Genomic DNA, 27,828 nt, shown 5'->3' with positions numbered 1-27,828 from the left:
GTACGTATATGAGGGGGGTTGCCCCCCCCCTCAATACCTCGCTCGTTACGATAAGTATTCTTAGTAATTCCAAAAGAACTATTTGTTCAAATTAAACGACCTTTGTGATTCATGTGCCATTCTTAAGGGACTGGAACAAAATTCAAACTTTAATGTAAAGAGCCAAGTATTGATGAGGGGGCGAACCCCCTCATATACGTAATAAAAATGTACGAATATAGAAGTTCGTTACGTAAGTTAATTTGTAAGTTACGTATATTTATTACTAATAAAAACGTTCGTAAATAAGATAACAAGTTCTAAAGGCCTTTTTAAGTGACTAAAAAATTTGGAGGGCACCTAGGACCCCTCCCCCGCTCTTTTTCTCAAAATCGTCCGAACAAAACTTTGAGAGAACCATTTAGCCAAAAAAAACGGTAAAGTTAATATGCAACTTTTGTTTTAATTATTCATGTATCGTGAGCCAAAATCCAAACCTACATTAATTGTAAAACGTTCAAAAATTACATTAAAAAAACAAGTTTTTTTTAATTGAAAGTAAGGAACGACATTAAAACTTAAAACGAACAGAAATTATTCCGTATACGAAAGGGGCCGTCCCCTCCTGAACGCCTCACTTTACGCTAAGGTTTGACTCTTTCTCACAACTCTACTTTTCAAAACAATAAAAACTTTGGCGTGAAGAGCGGGGTGTTGAGGAGAGGACAGCTCCTTTCATATACGTAATAATTTCTGTTCGTTTTAAGTTTTAATGTCGCTCCTTACTTTCAGTTAAAATAATCTGTTTTTATGTAATCTCTTATAAACAGTTACTGGAGTATAGCGATTACACGACCCCTCCTCCAGTAAAGAAGGATTGAAATTCTGGTCGTTCTGTGGTAATGACTCAGTTCAATTTTCATGGAAGCAAAAGATAGTCAAATTATATTAATGTTATAATTCACAAGAACTTGGATATTTCGGGAAGCACTTGGGGTGCATAATCCCCATCATCTATACAAGATTGTCATTGTAGCTACTCATGTCCAATACTGTTTTAGGTGCAAATACGTGCATCAAATTGTTCTTTTATGGAGAATACTTTGTCTGTTCCCAACAGGTGCTGTACCTATCTGTTGAATTCCAGAGAAACGCGTATTATAAATCCCATATCGATTCTAACCGGAGAAGTTGGAAACAGGTAAAAAAAAATGTTCTCAATTCCGAAAATATATTTTCTTTCGTTTCCCTTGCCTTTCTTCGAAAATGAATATTGAACTGAAGAACTGATTTATTGTTGGAAATAAAAAAAAGCCGAGATTTATCTTACTGAACCCTGTCGGTATTTTTCATTACATGATACTTGCGAAGTTGCTTTATTCGGTTTTTATCAAATAGTTCGTAGTAATGAACGTAAGGAGTTAGCCGGTCCAGTTGTAACCGAAACTCTAAAAAACGGAATTTTGATACTAATAAATAAATCAAAATAATCGTATTTTTATGCTGATTTTAAACATACAAGTTTCAGCAAATTTAGTCTAACCCATCAAAAGTTACGAGCCTGAGAAAATTTGCTTTGTTTTGGAAAATAAGGGGGAACGCCCCCTAAAAGTCAAATAATTTTAACGAAAATCACACCATCGCATTCAGCGTGTCAGAGAACCCTACTGTAGAAGTTTCAAGCTCCTATCTACAAAAATATGGAATTTCATATCTTTAGCCAGAAGACCGATCAAGGGTGCGCTTTTTTTCTTTTTTTTTCAAGGGTGATCGTATTGACCCAGTTTTCATAGAACGTATCAAGAGGGCTCGTTCTAATGGAAACTAAATGTTCCAGTGCCCTTTTTATGTGACCAAAAATTTAAGGGCACCTAGGCCCCCTCCTATGCTCATTTTTTCCCCGAAGTCAACAGATCAAAATTTTGAGATAGCCATTTCGTTCAACATAGTCAAAAAGCCCAATAATTATGTCTTTAGGGATGACTTTCTCCCTCACAGTCCCCGGGGTAGGGGCTGTAAGTTATAAACTTTGATCTGTATTTACATACAGTAATGGTTATTGGTTAGTGTACAGACGTTTTCGGGAGGATTCTTTGGTTGAAGGGGGGGGGGGGGTATGTGGCATGATATTTCCATGGAAGAATTTTTTATGGGGGAAGAGACTTTCCTTGAAGGGGCGCATGATTTTCTAGCATTACTTAAAACAAAACAAAAAATAATGATAAATAAATATGAAAAGTTTTTTCAACTGAAAGTAAGGAGCAGCATTAAAACTTAAAAAGAACAGAAATTATTGCGTATATGAGGGGTTCATCTCCTCCTAAATACCTTGGTCTTTACGCTAAAGTATTATTAGTAATTTTAACTATATATTTTACGGCCTTTGTGTTTCACGGGTCATTCTTAAAGAATTAGGACAAAATTTAAGCTTTAGTGTAAAGAGCGAGGTATTAACGAAGGGGAAAACCCCCTCATATACGCAATAAAAGTATACGAATACAGAAGTTCGTTACGTAAGTTAATTCGTAAGGTACGTATATTTATACTAATAAAAACGTTCGTAAAAAATTAAAAGTTCTAGTTGCTTTTTTAAGTAACCAAAAGATTGGAGGGCAACTAGGCCACCTCCCCCGTTCCTTTTGTCTGAAAATCGTCCGATCAAAATTAAGAGAAAGCCATTTAGCCAAAAAAAAATGTAAATTTCGCCTTAATTATTCGTGTGCGGAGAGCAAAAATCAAAACATACATTAATTCAAAAACATTCAGAAATTAAATAAAAAGAACAAGTTTTTTAACTGAAAGTAAGGAGCGACATTAAAACTTAAAACAAACAGAAATTACTCCGTATATGAAAGGGGTTGTTCCCTCCTCAACGCGTCGCTCTTTATGCTGAAGTTTTTTATTAATTTAAAAAGTAGAGTTGGGAGAAAGAGTCAAACTTTAGCGTAAAGATCGGGGCTTTGAGGAAGGAACATACCCTTTCATATACGGAGTAATTTCTGTTCGTTTTAAGTTTTAATGTCACTCCTTACTTTAAGTTAAAAAAAAACTTGTTTTTTTATTTAATGTAAGTAAAAGCGACTCTAACTGGACATTTAGGGACAATTTCAAAGGAGGGATGGAAGTGGTAGTAGATTTTCAAACAGCAGACAATTATGTACCATATACTCTATACAACTCTGTACTCTATACTCTATATCGTATAGTCATTACTCCATACTCTAGAGTATAGAGTATAACTCTATACTACATACAAATATATGCTCAACTATTCTCTTCAACTGTATACAACTGTTCATTGCTTAGCCCAATCAATTGTTTTAAGACCTTTTATGGAGCTCTGTAATTTCGTTGAGTAAAAAATAAATTTTTCTGAATGTGAGATAAATACAATAATAAAATTTGAAATGTAAATGACTCATTCTTAATGAGAGTGTGGCTTTCACCTAGCTCTCGCTCTTTAAGTTTTTGCTAGTGTTTTCTTAAAAGCATATGTGAGTACATTTTGTAGTTACTAACATTTTTTTGAATCCTAAATCATTTGAAAAGAAAATTTTATTGTCTAAATCAAAGGTATATTAATTTTTAGGCATTGTTAAAAACTATTAAATACTAGGAAAAATGCAGGAAAGACCCCAAAAAGATACACATCTTTTGACACTAAGATAAATTAAGGTAGGATTGGCTATAATACATATAAAACTATCTAGAATTAGTATATTAAACTATCTAGAATATATTAATTCTTGAATACTTCGAATTTTAAAACGGTAAATGTGAATGCAGTCTGCATCTTCATCCTAACTCAGATTAAATAAAAAAAAAAAGGTTTTTTTAACGGAAAGTAAGGAGCGACATTAGAACTTAAAACGAACAGAAATTACTTCGTATGTGAAAGGGGCTGCTTCCTCATCAACGCCCCGATCTTTACGTTAAAGCTTGACTCTTTCTCTTAACTCTGCTTTTTTTGAAAGTAAAAAATTTCTGCACTAAATTCATCATATGTGCTTAAGAGTGTTGTTCGCATGTTTTTCTGACTGAATTTCCAATTTTAAGCAGGTGTGTGGCCAGACATAAATGTCTAGTTACGGAGGCTTTGCTGGACTTTAAAAAAAACTTCTCCCAAAAAGCAAGTTTTCAAAGAAAACTAAAAAAGCCAAAGCCACATTAAACAAAGACGACTAAAAAAGAAAACTAAAAAAGCCAAAGCCACATTAAACAAAGACGACTAAAAAAGAAGACTAAAAAAGTCAAAGACACATTAAACAAAGACGAGCAGAAATGAAGTCAAACGATAGTTCAAACTTAAAATAAATGGCAATCCCTATCACTAAATAAATAACAGACGGAACAATCAAAAATTGCACTGAATATTCAGGTCAAATTTAAAAAAAAAAGAAATTAGCACTGCAGATTAGAACTAGCAACCCCTAATGTTTTTTAAGTCAAAAGCACTTTTCAGAAACAATTTTTATTTCGAGCAGTGTGATTTTTACGTGTCAAAACAGAAAAAACATAAATGAATGAAAATAATCATAATAGCTAAGATTAGTTTTATGATGATATTCATTCCCAAAAGTCTTAGCACTTTTTGGATTTATTAACTATGTAAAAGGGGAAATTTCTAAAATTGTTTTTCCGTGAGACTAGAAAAACTTTATATCCGGGTTGCAGCCGTAGTTAGCAACCTAGTAAGAGACGATCACGTCCAATGCTAAGAAATATAGTAACCCTTATCTCTGGAAAATAAAGATAGATCAAAACAAAAAGTTAACTATTAGAACTGCTTTGTCCAAAACCCTTATATAGGAAATCTACCTTCCCTTAGCTTGAACAACAAGGGAAATATGTTTGAAAGTCAAGAAAAGTGGCCGAAACCAAGTGGTTGCTCAAAATTCCAGATACTCTCTTTTGAAAACTTGGACACACATAGTGTTTTTCATTTAGTTCAATATTTCTCTCAACATTGCTTAAAAATTTAAACTTAATGCCCTTAGCAATTCCTGATATATTGGTAGGTATACATCTTGGACAGCCTGCATGCACATGGTCTCTTTTATTTAGCTGAACATACCCCTTAACATTCCCTAGAAGTTTCAATTATATGCTCTTGGCCATTCTTTATATATTGCCGATGCTCTTTTTGACAACCTGGGTGGATTTTGATCTACAGTACTTCAACATCACTTCAAAAATCTATCAAAGTTTCAAATTCATAGCCTCATATGTTTTTGAAATCGCAAATACGTCTTTTTTACAACCTAAATGCACATGACGTCTTTTGATTTATTTCAACATTCCCCTAAACAGTTTTTGAAAGTTCCAACCTAATTCCCTGAGCTGCTCTTGAGATATTACAAATCCAACCTTTTGACAACTTGGATGCAAATGGTGTCTTTTCATTTATTTCTGCATCTCCATTAACATAACCAGGCTACGACAAGGTTGGGTGACAGTATTGCTACCTGTCTCTGTAAAAAAAAAAAAAAAAAAAAAACATACTGTATACGAGACATCGATTCGATGCCTGTGTACCGGTAATGGGTCTAGACGATTTGTACTCTTATATTCGTTTTATCAACATGCCTGGAGTATTTCACATGGATATCCTCAATCGTTCTTTAAATAAATATTGTAGATGTGCCCTTTTCATACCCAGGATTAATACTGTGTCTTTTGATTAGTTCAACACCCAACTCAACAAGCCCTGAAAGTTTCTATTTAACACCCTTACCCATTCTTAAGATATTTCAGGTACGCCCATTTGACAAACAGTATATACATATCAAATGTCCTCTTTTCCCAATAATGATGTCTGTATGTAAACTATAGGTAGTTTGCATAATTTACTGTCCTTGACCCAGGCACTGTGTGGGGTCAAGTCATTCCCTTTGAGGCGTATTTATTGGAACTTTCCATTATTTTGAACAAAATGGCTATTTTAAAAGTTTAATCAGGATGAAGAGGAGAAAGGTAACTAAAGATTTTGTTAAAGAGGGGTCAGTTACTCTCCAATTACTTTTGAGTTAAAAAAGGCACTAGAACTTTCAATTTCAGATCAAATGAATCCTTTCCTTCAAAGCTTATATGCTAATTCCTTCAAAACGAAGTGGTTTGTAAAAAACAAACAATACATTGAAGTGTTGTCGCTCTTCCCTTTGGCAGAACTATTGCGCTTCCTATAACAAACAATTTTATCTTGACTCTCACGAATGTGTAAGCCATTGGCCATAGGCCCTGTCTTGGACATCGGAAACGAGTTTTTGAATTACACAATTACTTTATTTGTTAATAGGACTTTTTAGTTGTTGAGAATTTACCCTTCTGTGAACGAAGTTCAATATCTGTCTTTTTTGGTAAAAATATTTCCTTTAAATTCATGTCAGTCTCCTCTGAGTAAAACCACCAAAAGACTTAATCATAATACAAAAAATCAAGTATTTGTCCCCTTATACTATTTTAAAACTTCTTTATATTTCTCTTATTCAATCTCATATAAACTGTTTGTCCATTATGTTAGATGGGTACATTTACTTTTTTTTAAACCTCTTTCTTTTCCACGAAAAAGCTGGGTAGTAAGTCCTGATGTGAAATAAATTAATGACAAAGCCTCTTCTTAGGTTGCATGATCTGCTTTTCTTACTGTGTTTGGTTTATTTTTGAAGTATCTTCGCGATTTTCTGCTGTCACATTTTTCAAATCAGCTTCATTTTAGTTGTTATAAATCTTCAAACTCTGATTCCAAAATAATTTTTTACTCCAAAAGCTTTTATTTTGAGGCGATATGTCGAGGAAGGGGCAATCCCCCTGTATACGTATTAACTTTCGTTCTTTTTAAGTTTTAATAATTATCCTTATTTCAGTTGAAAAACTTATTCTTTTTTATTTTATTTCTGATCTTTCTTAATAATGCCAGGAAATCTGGATGCACCTCCACGGAAAAATCCCTCCTCCCCACGAATATATCTTCTAAACAATTTAATCCTGGGGAAAATTTACCCTGGACAATTACCCTTAACATATCCACGCGTAAAATTGAGTCGGCTAAGAGAAAGCAAAACATAAAAAGAATTTTGTATAGGAATTCTGGAAAAATCCCTCAGTGCAAAATTTCCACTGAAAACAATCACCCTTAGAAAGTTCCCTCCCCGTGGAAAATCACCGCAGACGATAATTTGTCCCCCTTCCCACCTGAAAAATGTGCGCATACTTTCCAATAACAAATACTGTACGTACACAAAGGACACATTTCATATCTTAGATACCTTTCCCCAACAGCTTTGTGGGTCATTTTACCTCCTAAGGACAGTTATTCGGTTTTGAACTGTGCTGAACAAAATAGCTATCTCAAATTTTTATCGGATTATTTTGAGGAAAAAGGGCATGGGGTGAGGCTGAGTTTTCCTCCAATTTTTTCGATCACTTAAAAGGCGCTAAAACTTTTTAATTCCGTTCGTATTAGTCCTCTCTCGATATTATAGGACCACTGGCTCGGTACGGTCACCCCAGGAAAAAAAATAAAGTAAAAAAATTAATTATCTTATTATTGATTAAAAATAATTAATTACAAATTATCTTCATTCTGGCAAAATGCAAATTCCTCATTTTGCAGATAGTAGTTTGAAACCTCTATACTAGGTTTCTTTCATACGCTCAATCTGATGGTGAGGTTTTCTTCAATATTCTTTGAATTTTAGGGGCTCTTTCCCCATTTTTTCAAAAATCAGGCATTTTTCTCCAGCTCAAAGTCTTTGATGGGTAAAACTAAACATAAGGAAAATTATTGAGTTCGAATCAGCATAATAAGTCAATTGGTTTTATATATCTGTTGGTGCCAAAATTCCATTTTTTGGAGTTTCGGTTACTATTGAGCCAGATCGCTTCTTACTTGCAGTTCGTTACCAACAACCAAAACCGAATCCAGGAGGAGTCATTGGGTTTGAACCCCTCCTGAATTTTTTTCCCAAGTTTTTGTAACCCCCCTTTCCCCGAAAAAATTCATTTTTACCCCCCTCTCCCAGCTAAAAAATCCGGGATACGGCCCTGCCATGAATTGTTTGATGTTCACACACTTTTGCTTAGAACTCAATACACCTCAATGTTAAAGAGCGTTAACGTTCAAGTGTTAAAGCCCAGTTGGAGTCTTCAAAAAAGATAAGCAAAAGATTATTTAGCTAATGTAAATCCTTTTTTCCGGTCTCCCGTTCGGTCTTTTAGATTATTTCGGCAAATTTCCTTAACTTTTTGTTTTTCTCTATCTGTTTAATCTTTTCTATGGAAAATATATTAAGTGTTTGATAAGTCATTCAGTTTTTTATGTCATTGTTATTTTCTTTTCTAAGTAACTTGTTTGTGTAACTAATATTGTGCTCCCCTACGTTACAGCCTATTGAAGAATTGGGTTTTTCATGAAGGGTGCTAAAATTTTCTTCTTTCTGTATGTGTTTCCATAAGGGAATCTCTATCCCTGAAGAAATATTAATAAAAATCAGGACAATAATAGAAATACAGATAATAATAAATTGACTTATAATAATCAAAGACATATTCATAATGATTTGATAACAATGTTAAGAACATGTCAACCATATTTACCCTTCTTAGGTCATTCCCCATGACTGTTTTTTATTTTTATTTACAAAATAAACAGAAATATTAACTATTACAAATATAAATCACTACGAATTTAGTTTTAATTCGTAAAAAAAATTCTGCAAAAAATTAAATTTTGCTAACGCGTAGCGATTAACTACATAAACATTCCTGAAGGCATACTAAATTAAAATAATAATAAAAAACTACATAAACATTCATAGAAGCATCCTACTCTAATTAAAATGCTAAATCCTATCATGGTAATTTGCTTATAATAATGTTTTTTCCTTAATTAGTAATTATTTCAAAAACTGGGTCACTCTTAACTAGATTGTCCCTGGCATGGGAACCATGTATCAAGTTACGAAATAAATGTGATGAGTCCTTAACTTTTTTCTGAACTTCTAACTGGTAATGGAGGATTCCAAGAGGGATCCTGTTTGATTTGTTGGTAATTAAGGTAATGTTGGCAATGAAGGTACCTCCATTACCTGTTGGTAATGGAGGATGACAAGAAGGATTCTGTTTGATTTGTATGCTCTGATCCAAAAAAGAACGAACTTCTTACCGTGTCAATTTTAATTAAATGAAAAAAAAAAGTTTTTTAACTGAAAGTAAGGAGTGACATTAAAACTTAAAACGAACAGAAGTTACTCCGTATATTAAAGGGGCTTTTTCCTCTTCAACGCCCCGCTCTTTATGCTAAAGTTTGACTCTTCCTCTCAACTTTACTTTTTAAAAACAGTTAAAGAACTTTAGCGTAAAGAGCGGGGCGTTGAGGAGAGAAAAGCATAGATAGGAGCTTGAAACTTCTACAGTAGGGTTCTCTAATACGCTGAATGCGATGGTGTGATTTTTGTTAAGGTTTTATAACTTTTAGGGGGTGTTTCTTCCTATTTTCCAAAATAAGGCAAATTTTCACAGGAATTTTCACAACTTTTGATGGTTAAGACAACATTTGATTAAACTTATATATTTGAAATCAGCATTAAAATGCAATTCTTTTAATGTAACTATTGGTATCAAAATTCCATTTTTAGAGTCTCGGTTGCTATTGTGCCGGGTCGCTCCTTACTACAGTTCGTTACCACGAACTGTTTGATAACCAGATACACCATTTCAGTTTTCTTTGTTTGTGCGGAAGGGGAAAGAAAGACAAAATTGTCTTGGAGGTACTTAGAATAAAGAAAGCAGGGTCACTACATCAAGCTTGCCACTTTATATTTTCTGAGGGTTATGGGGAATGGTAGTATACCGAATAGAGGATTCTACTATATTAAATCACTTTAAATTTTTTTTAAAGGTAGTAATATCTTGATCAACAGGAAAATTACTCGGTCTTAAATAGTTTTAAGAGGACATATACGCCAAAGCCAAGGCCTCGAGATGGTTTTTGAATGTCTTCCTTCTTACGAAGGAGGTTTTCACCTTCCCCTGGCCCATTTCTGGTGCCACCTTATGCTCCACAGTCATAAGATACACGTTTAAGTTTGTTAGTGCATGGAGTTTTCACCGCGTTGCCTCCAAAGTTTCTAAAAATGTTGACGAAAAGATATCATAAATATTGAATAACACTTTTTTAACTTGACAGTGTATGTGCTTATTTTATCAGTTTTATTATGGAACATTAGTAGGCAGGCATATTTTTTTAAAGTTTCCAATTATATCAAGCCAGTAATTGGAGAGGGCACCAATTCTGTATTCGGCTTGTTGTTTCCCTAGATTCTTGTGATTATGTTTGTACTTCCAAAATTTTACATATGACTCACACTTTTTTTGCTAAAGTCCCCACGTAAAAACCTTTTTTTGTGCCCTGTATTTATGAGACGCTTTTGGTATATATTTTCGGATACATGTACTGTCCTTGTGAATACCCAAAACTGCTCTGTTGGTATGTATATTAAGTCATTTATTCAATACGTATTTTAAGAACATTTGGGATTTGAAAGGAAAAGGAAAAGATGTTTCAGCCAAATAATGTCTACCATTTAGTTTCAACCGAAGAAGAAACAATTAGATATTGAGAAAAAAAACAACAACAAATACTACAAGAAAATAGCATAAAGAAGAAACAAAATACTTCATTCCTAAATTTTGTTTGTTTTACAAGATATAACCCTAATGAAAAGGACAACTATGCTTTAAATAGTTTATAAAACAGTTCGTGGTAACGATCTGTAGTCAATAGTGACCCAGCACAATAGTAACCGAAACTCTAAAAAACGGAATCTTGATACCAGTAGTTACAACAAAAGAATCGTATTTTAATGTCAATTTTAACATATAAGTTCTATGAAGTTTAGTCTTACCCATCAAAAGTTATGAACCTGAGAAAATTACTCTTATTTAGAAAATATGCAGAAACACCCCCTAAAAGTCATAGAATCTTAACGAAAATAACACCATCAGATTCAGCGTGTCAGAGAACCCTACTGTAGAAGTTTCAAGCTCCTATTTAAAATATGTGGAATTTTGTATTTTTGCCAGAAGACAGATCACGGATACGTGTTTATTTGTTTGTTTTTTTGTTGTTGTTGTTTTTCCCCCAGGGATGATCGTATCGATCCAGTGGTCCTAAATGTCGCGACAGGGCTCATTCTAACGAAACTTAAAAGTTCTAGTGCCCTTTTTAAGTGACCAAAAATCAGAAGGCACCTTGGCCCCCTCCCACGCTCATTTTTCCCCAAAGTCATCGGATTTAATTTTGAGATAGCCTTTCTGTTCAGCTTAGTCTAGAACCTATGTCTTTGAGGACAATTTCATCCCCCTTAGTCCCTGGAGGAGGGGCTGCAAGTTACAAACTTTGACCATTGTTTACATACCGTAATGGTTATTATGAAGTGTGCAGACGTTTTCAGGGGGACTTTTTCACGTTGGGGTGGGGCGCGTCAGGGGAGGGGATTACGTGGGATGATTTTTTCATGGAGGAATTTCCATGAGGGAAGAGAATTTCCATGAAGGGGGCGCAGGATTTTCTAGCATTGTTAAAAAAAACAATGGGAAAATAAATAATTTTTTTAACTGGAAGCAATGAGCAGCATTAAAACATAAAGCGAACTTAAAATATTACATATTTAAGGGGTTTGTCACCTCCACAATACCTTGCTCTCTACGCTAAGGCCTTTTTAGTAATTTCAACTACTTATTCTACAGCCTATGTGATTCAGGGGTCATTCTTAAGGATTTGGGACAAAATTCAAGCTTTAGTGCAAAGAGCGAGGTATTGACAAGGGGGCAAAACCCCTCATATACGTTATAAAATACACAAATATAGAAGTTTCTTACGTAAGTTAATTCGTAAGGTACGTATGTTTATTACTAACAAAAACCTTCGTAAAAAAATTTAGTTGCACTTTTAACTAACTAAAATTGGAGGGCAACTAGGCCTCCTCCCCCACCCCGTTTCTTATCGAAATCGTCCAATCGAAACTATGAGAAAGCCATTTAGCAAAAAAAAAATTAATATGCAACTTTTGTTTTAATTATTCATGTGCGGTGAGCCAAAATCAAAACATGCATTAATTCAAAAACGTTCAGAAACTAAATATAAAAAAAAACAAGTTTTTTGTAACTGCATGTAAGGAGCGACATTAAAACTGAAAATGAACAGAAATTACTCTGTATATGAAAGGGTTTGTCCCCTACACAACGCATCACTCTTTGTGCTAAAGTTTATTATCATTTTAAAAAGTACAGTTGCGAGAAAGAGTCAAACTCCTTTCATATACCGAATAATTTCTGTTCGTTTTAAGTTTTAATGTCGCTCCTTACTTGCAGTTAAAAAAAAACTTGTTTTTTATTTTTATCCTATTTTTAAAATTGTTCAGTACAGAGAAATGAAATTGGATAATTGTTGCAAAATTGCAAGGAACTGGTATGCTTCAGAAACTCCATTGCCATAAACTTGAAGTTTTTTTCCAATGTGAAATATACATAGGTATTTATGTTATGTACAAAAAGAGAAAAAAAATCCTACGATTTTCACGAATAATAGTGTTTTTATATGATAGAAAACAAGCTATTTTCAACAGGGAGATAATAATTACTTTTATTTTAGGTTTTTCAGGCGATAAAAAGTTTAGTTTCCTTATTATAATGTAATCAAAAGTACTTAGATTAATATTATGTCCAATCTGAAAATGCTGTTCTGCCGTTGCACGGTTTTCCAAAAAACACTTAGTCAGGTATTTTTAATGATTAACAGTACCGGCATATCGAAAATAATGTCTTAGATCACACTGCCTTTTTATTCGTTAATTTAAATAAATGAAAATATTGAAAAATTGGTGTATTAATTTAAAAATAGATCTAGACAAAATAAAACTTTAAATAATAAAAATTCAAATATTTTGGCTTCACATCCAGAAGCCTTTATCAGCGGGAAAATATAAATTTTAAAAATTAGTATAAACGAAACATGAAAAGAACTAAGAGAACAAAACAAACGCTATACAAAAGGAATAGACGAATAGAAAACTAACCTTCAAATAGACATTTGTTTAATAACGAAAAGAGAATCACCAATACAACAGCACAAACACATTAAAAAAAAAAAAAAAAAAAGGAGACAGAAGGAGAAGAGGAAGACTGTTTTTCTAAATTGGTGATTAATATAGACCAGCACTTGAATGAGGCCTTAACCCTACTCATCCATACAATCACATAGGTCAAACAGCATAGCCATACACAATCAACCATAAAGAATAATCCATGGACAGGCAGTCATGTCGTCAATAAGTATAAGTTGTCATTTACCAAACAATAAAAACAATAAAGACAAATATATCAGAGGCAACAACCCAACACAAGGGCTCATCAGGAGAATACACTTGCCTATAGGGTTTCGGCACTTAATGTAGACAAAAGTAGCAAATCCAGGTTAATACTTTCTAAGTTAAAAACGTGCCCGCGATGGTAGCATGATGCATGAGGGCTTGATCCCAAACAGAAGCAACTTCATGGAAAACTATTATTTAGCTCATCGAGTGAGGTTAAATTTAAAAATTTTATGAAGTTAATTTAAAGCTTTTTAATTTTTCAATTTTTCAGTGACTGCTAAAATTTTGTTTTTTTTTAAGGTAGGGTATTTTGAGAAATTTTCTAGGAATATTATATTCAGGTCTTTTATATTTATTCGTGTAATTGTCCAGACAAAAACATGTTATGCGAAACAATTACAAGTACCAGAGGAAAAAAGGGCAAAAGAAAATAGACATACCACAAAAGACAATAATAAGATAAAAAGAGGAAAATCACTGGGTCCCTATTGGAACCCAAGGATACCCTAGCTTCAATTACTTACATTGTAAACATCCAATTTTTGGTCTAAATTTCTAGTGGTACCACAATTTTATGCCTTTTTGCCGGGTGTAAATAACGAATCAGTGAGAGAGGGGGGGAGAGATTTTATGTGAAAGATCTTTCACGAAATGGAAGAAAATATAGCATAGTTTGACTTGCCAGATTTTGTAAAAAAAAAAAAGAATGGCGAAATGTGAAAGTAACACCGGAGAACAGCATGATTAAAAATCTTCGAAAGAGAATGGTAGTGTAAACGTAGCTAATTTTTATAAATGATGCATATAGTAGCGTAACCCAGCATTCGATTTTGCTGAACAAGGTTATTTAAGGTGAAATTCGATCTCCAGGGCTAGAAAGTATTTTGTACTTATATTGCTACCGATCCCTCTGCTATTTCATGTGTTCTACGATTTGTTTCATCACATACTTTACAATACTAGGCACATCATGCACTGGACATGGCGATAGCGATTTAGCCAGTCCAATCATTATAAAAAATATGACTCAATATTTTCGGAATTCAAATTAAATTCAATATTAAAGTCAGTATTTTCGATTGAATCATTAAAAATGGAGTAGTCTTTTTACACAAAATTTAAAAAGAAAGTAATTATTATCTCTGTGTGGAAAATAACTTGCATTCAAGCTTATCAAACAGTTCGTGGTAACGAACTGTAGTAAGGAGCGACCCGGCTCAATAATAACCAAAACTCTAAAAAATGGAATTTTGATATCAATAGCTACATCAAAAGAATCGCATTTTAATGCTGATTTTAAATATATAAGTTTCATCAAGTTTAGTCTTACTCATCAAACGTTACGAGCCTGAAAAAATTTACCTTATTTTAGAAAATAGGGGAAACAACCCATAAAAGTCATAGAATCTTAACGAAAATCACACCATCAGATTCAGCGTATCAGAGAACCCTAGTGTAGAAGTTTGAAGTTCCTATCTACAAAAACGTGAAATTTTTTTTGCCAGAAGGCAGATCACGGATGTATGTTTATTTGTTGTTTTTTTTTCCAGGGGTGATCATGTCGACCCAGTGGTCCTAGAATCTTGAGAGAGGACTCATTCTAACGGAAATTAAAAGTTCTTGTGTTCTTTTAAGTGACCAAAAAAATTGGAGGGCACCTAGGCCCCCTCCCACGCTTATTATTTTCCCGAAGTCTCCGGATCATAATTCTGAGATAGCCATTTTATTCAGCATAGTCAAAAAACCTTATAACTTTGTCTTTGGGCACGACTTACTCCCCCACAGTCCCCGTAGGAGGGGCCACAAGTTACACACTTTGACCAGTGCTTACATATAGTAATGGTTATTTGGAAGCGTACAGACGTCTATAGGGGGATCTTTAGGTTGTGGGGGGGGGGTGGTGATAAGAGGGGGATATGTTGGGGAACTTTCCATGGAAGAATATTTCATGAGGGAAGAAAATTTCCATGAAGGGAGCCCAGGATTTTCTAGGATTATTTAAAAAAAAACGAAAAAATAAATATGAAAAAGTTTTTTTTCAACTGAAAGTAAGGAGAAGCATTAAAACTTAAGACGAACAGAAAGTATTACGCATATGATGGGCTTACCTCCTCTTAATACCTCGCTCTTTACTCTAAAGTATTTTTAGTAATTTCAACTATTTATTCTACAGCTTTTGTGATTCAGGGGTCATTCTTAAGAAATTGGGACAAAATTTAAACTTTAGTGTAAAGAGCGAGGTACTGACGAGGGGGTGAACCCCTTCATATACGTAATAAAAACATGAGAATACAGAAGTTCGTTACGTAAGCTAATTTGTAAGTTAAGTATATATTTTACTAATAAAAACATTCGTAAAAAATTGAAAGTTCTAGTTGCCTTTTTAACTAATGAAAAAATTGGAGGGCAACTAGGCCTCCTCTCCCGCTCCTTTTTTCTCAAAATCATTCGATCAAAACTATGAGAAAGCCATTTAGCCAAAAAAATAAATATTCAAATTTCGTTTTAATTATTTATCTGCGGAGAGCCAAAGTCAAAACATGCATTAATTCAAAAACGTTCAGAAATTAAATAAAAAAACAAGTTTTTTTTAACGGAAAGTAAGGAGCGACATTAAAACTTAAAACGAACAGAAATTACTTCGTATATGAAAGGGGCTACTTCCTCATCAACGCCCCGCTCTTTACGCTAAAGTTTTTTACTGTTTTAAAAAGTAGAGTTAAGAGAAAGAGTCAAACCTTAGCGTAAAGACCGGGGCGTTGATGAGGAAGTAGCCCCTTTCATGTACGAAGTAATTTCCGTTCGTTTTAAGATTTAATGTCGCTCCTTGCTTTCCGTTGAAAAAACTTTGTTTTTTTATTTAATATAAAACATTGGATTGTGGTTACAATCTTCAAATTTTTATTATTTTTTTTCTTAATAGTATTATTTCTTGCTGCCAGAAATCTGGCAGTAAGATTGCATTACAATCTTCAAATGTTTTTTTTTCATAAAAGTATTATTTCTTGTTGCCAGAAATCTGGCAGTAAGATTACATAACAATCTTCAAATTTTTTTTTTTTTTTTACTTTTTTCATAATAGTATTATTTCTAGACATAATTTATTTTCTTGAAAGAAACTGACAGATGGGTTTGACAGAATAACCTCTTTAGTTGAACCGTCTTAGATGCAGCACAAGGAAATTTTTCCTTTGAGTAGTTGCAGCTATGCGCCTAGGGCTTCACTTAACCTAGCACACTATTTTCAGAGCAGCAGATTTTTATTTAAAGTATTTACTAGTATTCTGATTGTGTCTTAGTCCGTTGTAGTATCAGGCGCCAATACTATTTTAAGCCCAAATAATCATCGTAAATACTTTTAACTAATACTTCATGGTTTATCCTAAATGTACGTCCTAAGATTTCAAATTACACTTAGGTTATGACTTACACTCATCGAAGTAACTCTAATAGTTTCTGTGACCTATGTGGATCAGTTGCGACAATTGCGTCTTATTAATATTTGTCGTGGTTTTATTTGTTTTTATTTTATTTTTTGTCCATGTTTCTTTTGTAATGTAGACACCCAGTTTACATACAGGCGAAATATTCGCGTTGTTTTAGTCTTTCACCTTTTGTCTCTACTGGCCGCAGTCTCGTTTGTTGTCTTTTCATTGAGTTTTTTCTCTCTTTGTTGGTTTTGTAATGGCTGGCCAGTTTGGCTTAAGAACTTTCAAACTGGAATAGAGCTAATTAATAAGGATTTGTTGTTTGTATCACATAGAACAGAAGAAATCATTCCATTCTTAAAGCTATGGGATATTACGTAGCTTCTGGAGAACTAGTATATTAAGATCAATATGTGTCACAAGTTTATCACCACTTTGCAGAAATAGTTAAGTAGGTCGCAGCTGAATATGTCAAGATGGTTCCCGAGTCGAACTATTTATCCAAGCATTAATTGTTCTTCCTTGGGAGAAAGGGGACTGATTGGGTAACTCTCTGTCAAGCAAGAATTATTTGCTAAGAATACATTAGTACATTTGGTTTGGTTTCATTATTGCACACAAACGAGAAAAGTTTATGACGGAAAGAAAACTATCACTTTAAAAGCTTCAGGGTTTTCACCTTCTTGGAAATATTAATCAGAAATAAAACTCATATCACAGGGCACCAGCAGGGGAGCAGGGGGGTGACAATGGCCCCCTTATAGAAATTTGGGACTATAAGGTAATTATAAGGAACACAAAGGAAAAAGAGCTGAATAGGGGAAGACCATGGAAAAAATGTGTGCTGCCCCATTATTGTCTTCCTGCCAATAGATTTTTACCCTTAATAAAAAAATATAAATTATAATTTCTGACTGAGTGACCCCTTTCCAGTTTTCCACAAACATTTTTTCAATATAATTTGGTTGGAGCAAAAAAAATCTAATTTTTCGTAATAATGAATGGTAAGTAAATAACAATCCTTGTCAATAACGCATGTATAAGAGCCAAACTATTAATAACATTCAATCGAAGTTCGTGTAATTATAGACAATACAAGAAAAACAACTGAATAGGTGGTAATTTCGGTAAAAATATGGTGTCAACTTTTGCTTGCTTTGCGAGGGTACCCAAGAGCTGATATACGAAGCCACTATAATCAGAAATATTTTTCCTGGAACGAATGCTGGGAATGTTTGTATTTTTCTCTGAACGAATACATTTTTTGTTTTTTATTATCATTGATTTTTTTTCCAGGAGTGATTGTATTTATCAAGTTGTCGCTTTGAATAAGCTTTGATTTTGTACAGTTATGAAGAATAAAGGCGTTGAATATATTGGTTTTTAGTATTCAAAATTAGATTATTGAATTAAAAAATTTGATTTGATTTTCTTAATTTTAGTTTTAATGTTTTAATTTTAACAAACTACTTTGATAATACGTTAATTTTGTAAACAATTGAGTCTAAAGGCATTAAATGTTTTGGTGTTTGATAACCAATTTCAAAACTATCGATATTGTTAAAAAACCTAGGTCCAACGCTTTGGCATTGGTCAACAGAACTGAATGCTGGGAATTTATATCTTAGTTTCTGTAAGTAGGCTTTTGTTGTGCAATTTTTGTAATTAGTTCCTTTTTTCCTTTTCATATGCTTTTATTTTAATTGACATACTTTTTCCATTGCCATTAAGAAAAATGTTTGTCTCTGAGCTTCAAAAAATAAAACTTAAAGAAGTTTTTTTCAACTTAAAATAAGAACCAGCATTAAAACTTAAAACGAACGGAAATTATTACGTATATGAAAGCGGTTGCCCCCCCCCCTCTTCAAGAACTCACTCTTTGCGCTACATTTTTTTGGCAATTAAAAAAAAACTACTTATTGTTCTTATTAAACGACCCTTGTGTTTCATGAGTTGTTTGTAAAGAATTGGGACAAAATTTGAACTTTAGCTCAAAGAATGAGATGCTGAGGAGGGGCCAAATCACCTAGTATACGTAATAATTTTTTTCATTTTAACTTTTGATGTTGCTCCTTACTTTTAGTTGAAAAAATTGTTTTTTTTTTAATTTAGTTTCTTATAATTTTTTAAATAACTCCAAGATACCTGGCTCCACCTGCTCGGAAAAATCCCCTTCCAATAAGAAATATCTTCTGGGCAATTCAATCCATTTTTGTAATTCAGGGGTGATTCTTAAAGAATTGGAACAAAAATTAGAACTTCAGTGTAAAGAGCGAGGTATTGACAAGGCGGCGAACCCCCTCATATACGTAACAAGAGTATACGAATATAGAAGTTCGTTACGTAAGTTAATTTTTAAGTTAATTTTGATTTACAAAAAAAAATTAATGCAACAAAATTTTTATACCCGTTTTTGTTGCGTCTTGACGTGTCAGACAAACGTATCCAGGGGGAGATTCACACCCCCTAACCCCCTCCCTATTACGGCCTTTTATGGCAAAACTTCATTTTTTTTCCTATTATGGTAAGCTCTTAAACTAAACGCTACTTTACTCAGTAAAAAGTTCAGGATGAACCATCCGATATGTCTAGTGTTTGTGCAAGTTTTATCTCTCAGATAAAGTAGCTACAGCAACTGTTGTTATCTTGTTAACATATTTCTAAATTTAGAATTGATGAAGGCTTGAGTTTGAGGTAAATATGCTTGAATTAACCTTCTCTTCAATCCTATATTTTTTTTTTTTATTGGAATATTCATTCAGTTCATAAAAGGGCAACGAAAGCTCCTATAAAATATTTATTAAGGGTAATTATTGAAAAAAAGTTTTGATTTTCGATTTTGAGAGCATCAAATATTACTCCTGAGGTATGCATTGTAATGGTATGCATATATCAGGAAAAACTAGATTTAGACGTTAGATACCAAATATTTTTTATTGTGGATAAATGAGGGTTCATAGTATATTTATTTAATTTTTTTTTTAGCTATATATCATATAGTTTTAGAAATATACATTTTTTTTATATTATTATAATACCTTTTTCAGAGAGATTGGCACTCTATTTGTTACTTTTAGTTCTGTTAGCTCTTCTTTATAACTTCTAGGTGGGAATTTATTAATTTACTTTTCATGACACTAATAATACAAATAGTTTATTAAAATCTTTATATTTCAAGTGTCTTATTTTATCTAATGGCAAGGCATTTATAAGATATTCTTTTCTTTGTTCTACAGATTTTTTCACCGTAAACTAAAGAAAAGAAAAGAAAAATATTTATCCCCGGTTACACACAAACACATACAGACACAGGCATATATATATATATATATATATATATATATATATATATATATATATATATATATATATATATATATATATATATATATATATATATATATATATATATATATATATATATAAGTGGCTAAGAGAAATGCTGTAAAAGACAAAAGAAATGTCATTGAAGAAGATACATCGCTAGTAGAAAAGGCTGCTAAGAAAGGAGACTTAAAAATGGTCAATCGAATAATAAACAAAATAGTTGGAAAGAAAAGAGATGGTAATTCCTTGCAAAGAATGAAAATGAAAACACAATTTTGGACCCATAGAAAGCAAAAGACAGATGTATTTCACATTTTGAGAAAGTATTAAATAGACCCAGACCTGATGCTCCAGAAGTAGTACTAGAAATGTCTCTCAAACAAATTGACGTTAGTGTTGATCACCCCAGGACCGAAGAAGTGACAGTTGTGAGAAAGTTGAAAAATATACCTGTTTTGTGGTAGATGGGATCACAGCAGATATACTGAAGGCGTACCTTCGAGCCTGCGTATTTGCTTAGACTGTTCTCCTAGTAGTCATCTGGAATAACTAAAAAATAAAGATTGGCCATGGGTTATACTGGTCAAACTCTTCAAGAAGGACAATAATCTAATCTGTCACAACTGGAGGGGCATCAACTTAACGTTTGTGTTTAGTAGAATACTAGCCACAGTCATATTACAATGCCTAAAAACGGTCCTTGACTCAATCCTTAGGGAAGAGCAGTACAGGTTTCGACCTGATAGATCTTGTTCTGATCTTGTTCTGATCTTACTTTCATTCTTATACTAATGGTGGAAGAGTCCAGAGAAGAAATATATATGTAAGTGCACTACGTTAATTTTGAAAAAGCATTTGATTCTGTTGATCGAAACACTTTATGAAGGATTTTGAAATTTTATGGAAAACCGGATAAAATAGCCGTAGATGATATATAGTCAATGATGTGAGCGCACAGAAAATGGGGACCCACTTATCCTTAAGATAATGGCTGGTACTATACAAGGATTTGTCCTATACTCATTCCTGTTCCTTATTGTAATGGACCATAATCTGCGGCAGTCTTCGGGCTTTGGAGTAAAAATTAGCTGCTGACAAATTTCTGATTTGAACTTTGCTGATGAAGTTGTTTTTCTCAAAGATATGAAACAGCCACTACAACTACCACTCGAAGCCATAGATGAAAGGGCCTAAAAAGTGGAACTTCAGTGAATTAGAGCAAGATGACGAGCATGGCCACATCTGCCTCTCCCCTGATACTGAAATACAAAGGTAAACAATTATACACGTCAGTGAATTTAAGCACCTAAGGAATGGATTGAATATGATGGTGCGATACTCAACAAAATCAAAAGGAGAATATGGCAAGCGACAAGTGATATTGACATTATTATTTTTGAAACCAGTCTGGTCACAATTCTACTTTTTAAAGCAATTAAAACTTTAGTGTAAAGAGTGAGGCGTTGAGGAGGGGACAACCCTTTAATATACAGAACATTTTATGTTCGTTTTAAGTTTTAATGCTGATGATCACTTCCAGTTGAAAAAAATATTTATTTTCTCAATAATAATGAGAAATATTTATTTTCTCATTAATAATTAATAATTTCTCATATTTTTTTAAATAATGCTAGAAAATCGTGCACCCCCTTCATAGAAATTCTCTCCCCTCATGAAAAAATTCCTCCATGGAAAGATCCTCCCAAGTAAACCCTTCCCCCCACCCATTCCCACCCCAACGCGAAAAAGTCCCCCTGAAAATGTCAGTACACTTCATAATAACCATTACTGTATGTAAACAATGGTCAAAGTTTGTAACTTGCAGCCCCTCCTACAGGGACAGTGGGGGATGAGATTGTCCCCAAAGTCATAATTATTGGGTTTTAGACTAAGCTGGCAAGAAAGGCTATCTCAAAATTTTGATCCGGTGACTTTGGGAAAAAATGAGCGTGGGAGGGGGCCTAGATGCCCTCCGATTTCGCTGGTCACTTAAAAAGGGCATAAGAACTTTTAAGTTCCTTTAGAATGAGCCCTCTCGTGACATTCTAGGATCACTGGGTCTTTACGGTCACTCCTGGGAAAAAAACAACAAATAAACACGCATCCGTGATCTTTCTTCTGGCAAAAAATACAAAATTCCACTTTTTCGTAGATATGAGCTTGAGACTTCTACAGTAGGGTTCTCTGACATGCTGACTCTGATGGTATAATTTTGTTAAGGCTATATGACTTTTAGGGGGTGTTTTCCCCTATTTTCTAAAATAAGGCATATTTTCTCAGGCTCGTAACTTTTGAAGGGTAAGACTAAACTTGATGAGACTTAAATATTTAAAATCAGCATTAAAATTTGACTCTTTTATGTAACTATTGGTATCGAAATTCCGTTTTTTTAGAGTTTCGGTTACTATTGAGCCGGGTCGCTCCTTACTATAGTTTGTTACCATGAACTGTTTTATTATTTAAGCAAACGAAATTTCCTGCAGCATTTTTTAAGAAAATCGGTATTTTCTTGCACTTTTTCTTCTATTCCAACAGCAAAAGTCTCCAAAAATGTTTGAAGCTGACAAAACCAGTTATTTTTGTCTGTATTTCTATCACCACTAATCTTACTAATTCTTTCTATTACCGCAAAAGTTTGGTATTCATTCTGGTAGTAAATCAATGATAAGAGCTGATCTATGATGCCAAACTTAGTAAAAAAAGGGAAAAATCCTCAGGTATGTTTGAAAATCCTATGTTTTGATTTTTTTTTTTCAGGAAAACTGTCATACTACTGGTCGGTCGTGGTTTCATTGGCTTTTCTATATAATTTCTGGGTGCCAATTTACAGATTTGCTTTTCAAGAAATCAACAACACATCTCGTGTATTATGGTTTTGCCTTGACTACACATCAGATTTTCTTTATATTTTGGATATTATATTTCACTTGCGGACAGGGTATTTAGAAGATGGCGTTTTACAGACGGATAGCGTTAAGTTGCGACATCATTATATGAATTCAACCACATTTTATATAGATTGCCTGTGTTTACTGCCTTTGGACTTTTTATATTTATCAGTTGGGTATAACTCAATGCTTCGTTGCTTTCGACTAGTAAAGATTTACCGATTTTGGGCCTTTAGTGATAGAACTGAAAGACATACAAATTACCCAAATGTGTTTCGGTCTCTAAGTTTGCTTCATTATTTATTTGCAATATTCCATTGGAATGCATGCTTATACAATGTTTTCTTAAATTCAGTGAAAGATGATGAGAGTGATGTGCTGTTACAGTATTTGAAAAGTTATTATTTTTGTACTATGATTTTAACGTCAACTACATCGATGACACACCCAGAATCCAGATCTGAGTATTTTTATGTTATTCTTCAAATAGTTTTTGGATTAATGCTTTTTGCGACTGTGCTTGGGCATGTTTCGAATATTGTTATAAACGTCAGTGCCGGGAGAAAGGAATTCCAAGGTAATCTTTTTTCTTTCTTTTTTTTTGCTTTCCTTTTGAACTTGAGTTCAACACAAAGGCTGGGTAAAAAAAAATTGTTCTAGCTAAAAACGGCCGCAATCTTTAGAGGCGTTTTCTACGCCAGCTTTCGAACTAAGATTTTCTTTTAAGTTAACGGTCATTTTGGCCGGTTTTTAGGCTGACTTTTAAATTTAAGAGATTTTTGTCAGTACATAAGAATATTTGCAATGTAATATTTGTGGAGCAGCTTACTAGCTCACTTAATATGCTATTTGATGGCTTGGCCAACTGAGTTGAGTATCCATGTCTTAGAAATTTAAAATGATTTGCCAAGAATGCGCTACCTTCTCTGTGAAAAATCTAGCTTATCATTAACATATGCACGCTCTTAAAACACTGTCTGTCTGTCTAGCCCCTAAACTGTAACCATTTTTTGGTGAAACATAATTCAGATATAGAAGAATTACTCACGAACTAGAAACAAGATAAGTAAGCCCTTGGTGTCATTTTTTAACCCTGTCGTAAATTAATACCACTGAGATACATAGACACTAATTGTAAAAAATCATGTGACTCGAAAACTTTTTGTCCCAGTACTTGCTTAAAATTTTACATAAGGGGACTATCCCGAAAGAATTTAATTATTCATTATTTTTCTTAGTCACATTTAAGATGCTCAAACCTTAACCTTGTCAGAAATTCCCTTTCAACTACCTATTTTTTTCTATTTTTTAATTCACAAATTTCAAAAATGGAAATAAGTAACAATCATTGATTGAGATTGTTTGCATTTATTGTTTGAAACACAAACATGGAATTAAGACATGTTTTTAAGTGTCAAATATAAATCATTTTTGAAACATAAAATAATTACACATATATAAATATTCTTTATCTAATTATGCTTAAAATATATAATTGGTATCTCTGAATAGTTTTACTTTAAACCATTAAGGGTTTTTTGGTAAGAAAATTTATAAGTCCAAATAAATGATTAGAAAAGAAATCAAAATAATAAGTCAACCCAGGATATGTCCTAACTGAATCCCACCAATTGAGTGTGCCCATTGACCGATTGAGCAGAGTAGAGCCAGGCCACATCAATCAAATCACCAAGCCATATCATGACTAGGTTTTCATCACATTAACTGATGGATATGATTTTAAGCTCTTAGAAACGATTGAATGAATACCTTTAGCCCCTGCAAGTGGTCCTGCCTTCAATGCGTGTCATCTCAGAGCTAAAGCTTTGAAAGAATTATGACATTACAGTTTTTGAAAATTGGTTCCCCGCTTCGTTGGGTACGTTCAAAACTACTGCAGAATTAAGCTCAATGGGTAAATCAACAAGAGAATCAGCTCAAAAGAATCAGATAAGAGTTCAAATATAATGAGGTAATTTCAAAGGGTTTCCTGCGTTTTATTTACATAGTGATAATTTTTTAGCTTAAATAGTTTCAGTGTTGTTTGGTTATAAACAAGTCAAAATAGTTTGGCATAACAAATTGGAGAACAGGATGGCAACCTTCTAGGCACTTTTCTGGTTTTAGTGATGTGTACTCAGCGACATTACTATCTGATTTTGCCTTTTTTTTCTTTTTTTTCTAAAACACCGAAGTTTTGCCAAAAAATATTCGAGGACTATTTTTCTACAAGTTATTTCCGATGTATTTTAATGACATGATTCCCCGTATTTTACGGGTGTTTTTGAAGGTTTTAAATTGAGTTATCATCAAACTAAAGTAGATAGTGTTGGGTTATTTTTGACTATTTTCTTCAAGAAGCTCCAGGTCTTCAGGTTTGGTATGATATTGGGAAAAAGTAGATTCCCACAAAAAAAAAAGAGAAAAATAAGTGTATGTAGAGGCAATTTAGGTTTTTGGGTTTACTGAGTTTGAAAAATTCAGGGAGCAGTGGACTGGAGAGGATCAAATAATTGGTGGTAATGAGCTGTAAGTAAGGAACGACCCGGCTAAATAGTAACTGAAACTCTAAAAAACGGAATTTTCATACCACTAGATATATCAACAGAATTGGTTTTTTATGCTGGAATCAAATATATGCTTCATTACGTTCATCTTAAGTTTATAACCTCATCAAAGGTTACGAGCCCTAAAAAATTGTTTAATTTTCGAAAAAAGGGGGACACCCCTTAAAAGGATCTTAATGGAAATCACACCATCAGATTCAGGGTATCAGAAAACCATGCTATAGAGGTTTCAATCTCCTATCTGCAAAAATGTGGAAGTTTGTATTTCTTACTAGATTAAAGATCATGGATGCATCGGGAGAGGGCTCATTAGCAAATAATCCTTTCTCCTTTCGCAAGAAAAATCTTAGCAAGAGACTTCATTGGAATATTTCGTTTTTTGATAGTGTTACAAAATAATGCTCGAGCAAAATAATGCTCGTTTTCAATTCATGAGGGAAGAATTTAAAAAAAAGGAAAATGGGAATTTCAGAGTGCGGAAGCTTTCCCTTTTAGAGGAGAAAACCCTAAAATATAAAAGTTATTTACTTCTTTCCTACTTTCTTTTCTTTGAAAGGATTTACTTTATAGCATGATTTTTACTATTATTTATCTTTGCTCTGAAATTGTCTAGTAACATAAATAAAAAGACATCTTAAAAAAGAGAAAAAATGTCATTTTTCTTGGGGGAAACAGGGACCAAAAATTTTCCATAGGGAGGAAGGAATAAATATAGGAAGTTTTTTGCCCATATCGAAAAAAAAAATCTCACTTTTGACTATTTCACCACGCAAGCCTTTTTCTGAATGGCGTTTCTGATCTAAGCTGATCTTCAAACTCTCCATCCAACTGAAGGACAGCATTCAGAATGATTCAGAAAATATTACTAATTATTTTGAATTATTTATTACTTTCTCCAAAGCCACTTGAAATGGAAGGTGTGGTCATAGTAACTTCGGAGGGGTCTTACTCGATTGGAAATTGAATGTTATATACCTTTTATGAGAGTCAAGAGTGATTCGAGGGCAACCAACACCTAGCTTCCCTTCTCCAAGCACATCCGAACAAGATCTTGATCACATTGTTCAAAATAGTGTCAAGATAAAATAACTCGGCCTCCAGGGATTATATGATCCTTCAAGCCCCTGGGGCAACAGCTGTAAGCCCATGAACTCCACTGATTGATTCTGAGATAAATCCACAAATTTAAATTTGATAAAAAGAACAAAAATAGTTTCAAAAGCCAGGTTGGACTTTTATATGTTTGGACTATATAAACGTCCACAGGTTCGGACATATAAAATTCCAAAAGGACATGTCCAGGTTGACATGGACATATAAAGGTCCTAGATATATGACATGGACACATAAAAGTCCTAGACATATGACATGGACATATAAAAATCCAGGTTGACATTGACATGGACATATAAAGTTTTATATGATTAATTTATTTTGTAGTTAGATTAGGTACTTTTTGCGTTGAATTCTGTTTTTTTGTGCGTGTTCGTACTGTTGTTAATTTCCTTGCTTGTTTGTTATTTATTTATATTTTTGTGTGTATATGGCCCATGGGTTTTTGAAATACACCTATCTATCTATCTATTATCTATAAAAGTCCAGGTTTGGACATATAAAAGTCCAAAAGTCCACTTTTTGGACTTTATATGGCGTCATAATAAAGGTCAGATGAACTAATAAAACTATTGAAATAGAGGTAAGAAATTAAACATGCATTACGGGCTACTTAAAAAATACATAGCTTTGTTTCTCTTTTAATATCCTTGTTAAAAGTAATCTATCCAATGCTAAAAAATACTTAGTTTCTTCTCCTTTAAACTTAATAATTGAATATACATCAACAAAGGAATGCTAATGATTAACTAGGGAGTAATTAATGATTAACTAATGATTAACTAGGGATTAACTTGGGAGTAATACCCAAATTCGAAAGAAGGATAAAAAAAGTAGTTCTTTTTCCTATCCGTTCCTCACAGTTTATTTTTTCTTCCCTAGTTTTGTTTTAACAATTAAATATCTGTCATTAATTGGACTTTAATTATATCCTATCCCCTTCCTCAATTTTATACGATACATCTAATTTTACTATGTTTGGTGATTTGTCCCATTATTGCCTGAATAGAGTAATATTATATTGTCCTTTCAGGACATTTTTTGTTTAAAACCTCTTCAGATTTTTACCAAGGTTTTGAAACTTGCGAAGGATGAATTATTTATTATTAATGGTATTTTAATTAATATTATAATTAATGGTAATTAATGATAA

At 33.2% G+C, this 27,828-nt stretch overlaps 1 protein-coding gene across 5 annotated transcripts in view; it reads left to right on the top strand.

The window, feature by feature from the left end:
- Positions 1–27,828, top strand: part of LOC136038502 (cyclic nucleotide-gated channel alpha-3-like) — a gene marked incomplete in the record, with an annotated part of 208,048 nt that overhangs the window by 80,984 nt on the left and 99,236 nt on the right. For all 5 annotated transcript variants that reach the window (XM_065721626.1, XM_065721600.1, XM_065721609.1 and 2 more), the window contains 1 exon segment: positions 22,865–23,572. In XM_065721626.1, coding sequence (XP_065577698.1) covers positions 22,865–23,572 — 708 coding nt within the window.

This window comes from Artemia franciscana, chromosome 2 (assembly GCF_032884065.1).
Source record: "Artemia franciscana chromosome 2, ASM3288406v1, whole genome shotgun sequence".
Classification (NCBI taxonomy): Eukaryota; Metazoa; Arthropoda; class Branchiopoda; order Anostraca; family Artemiidae; genus Artemia; species Artemia franciscana.
The sequence above is the reverse complement of the archived record's forward strand: the minus strand, read 5'-3'. Positions and strand labels throughout refer to the sequence as shown.